The sequence below is a fragment of the Populus trichocarpa genome, chromosome 2 (assembly GCF_000002775.5).
Source record: "Populus trichocarpa isolate Nisqually-1 chromosome 2, P.trichocarpa_v4.1, whole genome shotgun sequence".
Lineage (NCBI taxonomy): Eukaryota > Viridiplantae > Streptophyta > Magnoliopsida > Malpighiales > Salicaceae > Populus > Populus trichocarpa.
Window position 1 is genome coordinate 7461510 of NC_037286.2, and position 4414 is coordinate 7465923.

At 36.9% G+C, this 4414-nt stretch overlaps 1 protein-coding gene across 1 annotated transcript; it reads right to left on the reverse strand.

Annotated features, from left to right (window-relative positions):
* Positions 1 to 528: 528 nt before the first annotated feature.
* LOC7461805 (protein DETOXIFICATION 27) lies at positions 529 to 4118 on the reverse strand. Its single transcript, XM_002302290.4, has 8 exons — positions 3661 to 4118; positions 3033 to 3574; positions 2236 to 2322; positions 2001 to 2057; positions 1566 to 1804; positions 1279 to 1397; positions 946 to 1035; positions 529 to 842 (listed from the first exon to the last, which is right to left on the reverse strand). The coding sequence occupies exons 1-8, from the start codon at positions 3943 to 3945 to the stop codon at positions 783 to 785; spliced, it is 1479 nt and encodes a 492-aa protein (XP_002302326.1). The 5' UTR covers positions 3946 to 4118; the 3' UTR covers positions 529 to 782.
* Between the last annotated feature and the right edge of the window lie 296 nt (positions 4119 to 4414).

Genomic DNA, 4414 nt, shown 5'->3' on the forward strand with positions numbered 1-4414 from the left:
CGGCACGAAAAGTTATTTAAAAAGCAACCACAACCACAACCACGCTGTCAAACATACTTTTACTCTGGCTCCAACAATGCAAACTGCATTTTGCTTTCACTATTGAATTTCTCAAGTCATTCACATTTGATTGGAATTCTTTTTCATTCTGGTCCATTGAGAAGCTTTAAACAGTGTTCTATGAAGTCTATGTAACATTTTTAAAGCAGACCACCAGTCATAAAAAGAAAAGGCAATATAAAATCCATGAGTATTTGTGAAGATGTAAAGGCAAGAGATCGGATTTTTTTCAGGGATTTCATATTTTTCTGAGATTAGCATATAACACGTATTTTGAGGCAATGATTTTAGTTTGAGAAATTCCAAAAAGCTGGCTGACGACAATGGGGATGAACTGGCTTGATATGACCGTGTTTTTCAAATAGGGATTTGATGCTTTGACTTCATTAGGACTGGAAGCACCAAGCATTCTGCTAGACAAATGCAGATATTCCCAATATTCATGTTACAGCAGCATCAAGAGAAACATGGAGGAATGAATATATATTTCTTTGGTAAAATTAATATTAATTTGCTTAGCGTGTAAGAAATGCAAAAATGGAAAAACAAAATCATGTGCTTACAAAGAAACTCGGTTGCTGCCAATAGGGTAACACTTTACCGCTCTAAAGACAATGAAATGTAGCTTAAATAATAAAAGTTTTCTACTCCAAGAATTTTTTGTGTAAACCTCTTCTTTGTAATAAACCCCTCGAGGACTGTTATCAAATTGAGTCTCTTTATCATTGAACATCTGGCTTCGATTGCGACCACTTGTTTACATTAATGCGTGCCTTTTCCGCCTTCAAATTCAATGCATTGACAAGTAAAGGATCATATAAGAGAAACATTTATGCATTGTATAGAGTTGAAGTTTTAAAAGAGAAGTCAGTTTATGCTTCCTACCTCCTTATCCCAGTCGGATCTCATGGTTATGATGACCAATATCACCGTTTGAACGGCGGTTCCACCAAAAATCATCCCACCCCAGATGCCCTGGTATACCCACAACAGCGGTCCGAGAAACAAACTTCTATTAGCAACAAAGAATTAACAATCTCTTGATTGCACAGAAGAGAAAAAAGAGATTTGATGAAATGACCGCTTGAGATATTCAAATCCATATTGTTGTGAGCGCTCCTTGCAAAGTACTCAAGGCTTGAGATATTCAATCCATATTACTTGAAAAAAAGCTTTTTTGATCGGTGGAATAAATTTAATTGAAGGCAGTTAACTCACCTTAACACCCAACTTGAAGACCCATCCTATTAGAAATCCAAGTGGGAGCCCAATAATGTAGTAGCAGCCAAGGTTTACATATGCAACCAATGCTTGCCATCCTGCTCCTACCGCAACTCCTGCCATGGTGAAGGAATTGGTAATATAATTTGAATTAGAAGGAAAGAGCACAGGAATTGAGGTAATGTGTCAGCAATTCTTTTTATTTTATTTTTGTGTGTGTGTGTGGGGGGGGGGGGGGGGGGGGGGGGGGGGGGATCAAAATTGACAAGGGGTTTGAAACTTACCTGATAAAACTGGTTGAACGCTGTTAAGAAGAATAGTAATGGCTAGAAGCAGGGCCAGGTTATCAACCTCCTGGATAACGCTGGAGCTAGAGGTGAATATTAATGCAATCTTGTTGTGTAGCGACATGATAATTACGCAAAATATAAGTCCAACTATAGATGATTGCACCACGGATACTATAGTTGCAAATTTTGCTCCCTTGCCATTTCCAGCTCCTAACTCATTAGACACCCGTACTCTGCAAATTTGACGAGCTTTTCATGGTTGTAAATTCAACAAGAAGACAGAGATATACGAATCATTTCTTGAAGTGATAGCTTAAATAGCACTGTGTGTAACTGACCCCAATCCCAAATACAAGGAGTACATCTTCTTCTCTTTATCACCTCAAAATCTATAATTATTGAATTATGTTCAAAAGATCAGGAAATTACCCTGTAGCTGCGAAGAAGGCCAAAGGAATCATGATCTCCCACCCATTAATACTCATGCTGCAAATTTCAATCAGAAATAATAATTAAAGTGGAGATCATAATAAGTATTTTACAGAGGCGCGCATATTCTTCTTTCACAAAAAGAATCTGGCATGTAAAACAGGGTTTATGATAACGAGAAATTAAAGAAGAGATAGAACACTTTAAAAAGAACTCAATCGTTAAAATCTCTTACCAGACTGACAAGGCATCCACAGCAAGCGTTGCGTTCTTAAAGTACCCTGTCATTAATATCAGTATTCTGTAGTACCAATTCTCCAGGCTGCGTACCAAAGCCAGATACAAAGAGCAAGTTATTATTTTCTTCTTTTTTCTATTTAATTATGAGCAATGCTGCGCAAACAAATAAATCATACAATACAAGATTCTCTGTTCATATATGGCTAATCATTTTTTTTAAAAAAAAAAAAACTACAACAACAATAATTTGATGACAGGATATGGCAAAAGAAATGAAGCGTAATGGAAAAAGAAAAAAGAAAAAAGAAAAAAAGGGTAAGCTAATGAATAGACATATAAGCATCTGACTAGTTCATTCTCCCAAGAAGAAGCCCGACAAGACTTAAGCCCAAGATCATCGGCAACTACCAGAGGATCCAACGCAAGAACCGACCTATTAGAAAAAGATTAAGAGAATTTGATAAATATATTCTTAGTTCATCAATGAACTAAACCCCATCCCTTTTTTTTCCACCGCCCCTAAATATTAAAATATGCTTTTTTATTTTTATTTTTATTTTTATTTCACAAGAGAGATGTTTGGACTCCATGCTTCTTGAAGGGAGCACACACCGATACCAGTCAGCTGCAATTTATTAACATGTATTTAAGCCTTACCTTATCTCTCTTAGACAAACAGTCCTTCGAAAGTTAATTGATTATTTTCTTTCATTTTAATTAGATTTTTCTTTATAACCACATCCACTTTAATTAGACAGGAGCAAGGGAAGTTTGAGGATGAGAAGAAGATACCAAAGCATGACTCCAGAAGCAGCAGATAGTTTGACAAATTCCCAGAGGCCACAAAAGGCTTGTGCCGAAAACCCAGTCCAAGTAGAAGGACACCAACCACAAGAAGTATATATGAACAATCCAATAACTATAACCCACCAAGATATATCCAAAGCAATTGCAGCACCAATAACTCCAAAATCAAGCACATAAACAAGGAGCCAACTCGTCAACACATTGACCCCTAGACTCGCCAAAGAAATCCAGGCTATCACTTGATTCTTTAGCTGGCTCTGCAAGAACCTCTGCAATGGGAACTGAAATGCAAAGCTAAAGTGTAGCGGTATCAACCATAAAGCCACCAATCCTGACTGCTCTGCGACGTCGTCGGGCTGGCCTAAGAATTTGAGAAGTGGAGCGGCAAAAACGTAAAAAGGCAAGAGCAAGAAACAACAGAAGAATAGAACAATCCATGATCTTTGCATGTAAATTCCCAACATATGGTATCTCTTTGCACCAAAAGCTTGCCCACATAAAGTCTCTAAAGCGCTTGCCATTCCTAGCTGTTTTTTTTCAAAACCACTTTAAGAAGTTTAGACAATAGAAAGGAAAAGGTGCAAGATTGAAAGCGAAATTTCCAATAGCATACCAGCAGTCCGAAATTGAAGCCAACAATAACAGTATTGGCTATGGAGATTGCAGCAAGTTCAACATCACCAAGATGGCCAGCGAAAGCTTGGGTGATGATGTTCATGGAGAAAGTGGCCACCCTGCTGAAGATAGCAGGCCCAACGATTTCCCATAGCTTCTTTGTCTCAGTCCAGACTCTAGACGCAAGCGGGTCTTGATTTTCTTGACCGACATCGTGGTTGACTGGATCATCTGGTAACAAGGTATCATGGAGATCATCGCCATTTCTGCTGATTGTGCCCATTAAAGAAAAAATGCACCACTATATTTTTCTTCGCGACTTTTGAGGAAGCTAGAGAGAGCGCTGGGGGGAGAGAGGGTCAGAAAGGAAAGGTATAAATAAAAAACGTTCTTACCCAAATCTGGAATTATGAAAAATATGGACAGATTATTGTGGACTGCCTGTTACTGGAGGTCCAGGTTACTGTTCACCAAATTATTTCTAGCGTTAGAGCTATCTTCCATATATATATAAAAAAATATCATATTTTCATTATGTAAAAAATCATTATCAATTTTATTTTTTAAGATAGCGTTTAATATCATGTTAATAATTATTTATTTTTTAAATTATTTTTTATTTTTAATATCAATACTCAAAAAAATATCATAAAAATTAATTCAGTATAAAAAAATATTTTAAAAAAAATGGATTCCTTGCACAACGTACGAAATACCAACTCTCCTTGTAAATGCTTTTAGGCGACAGCTTT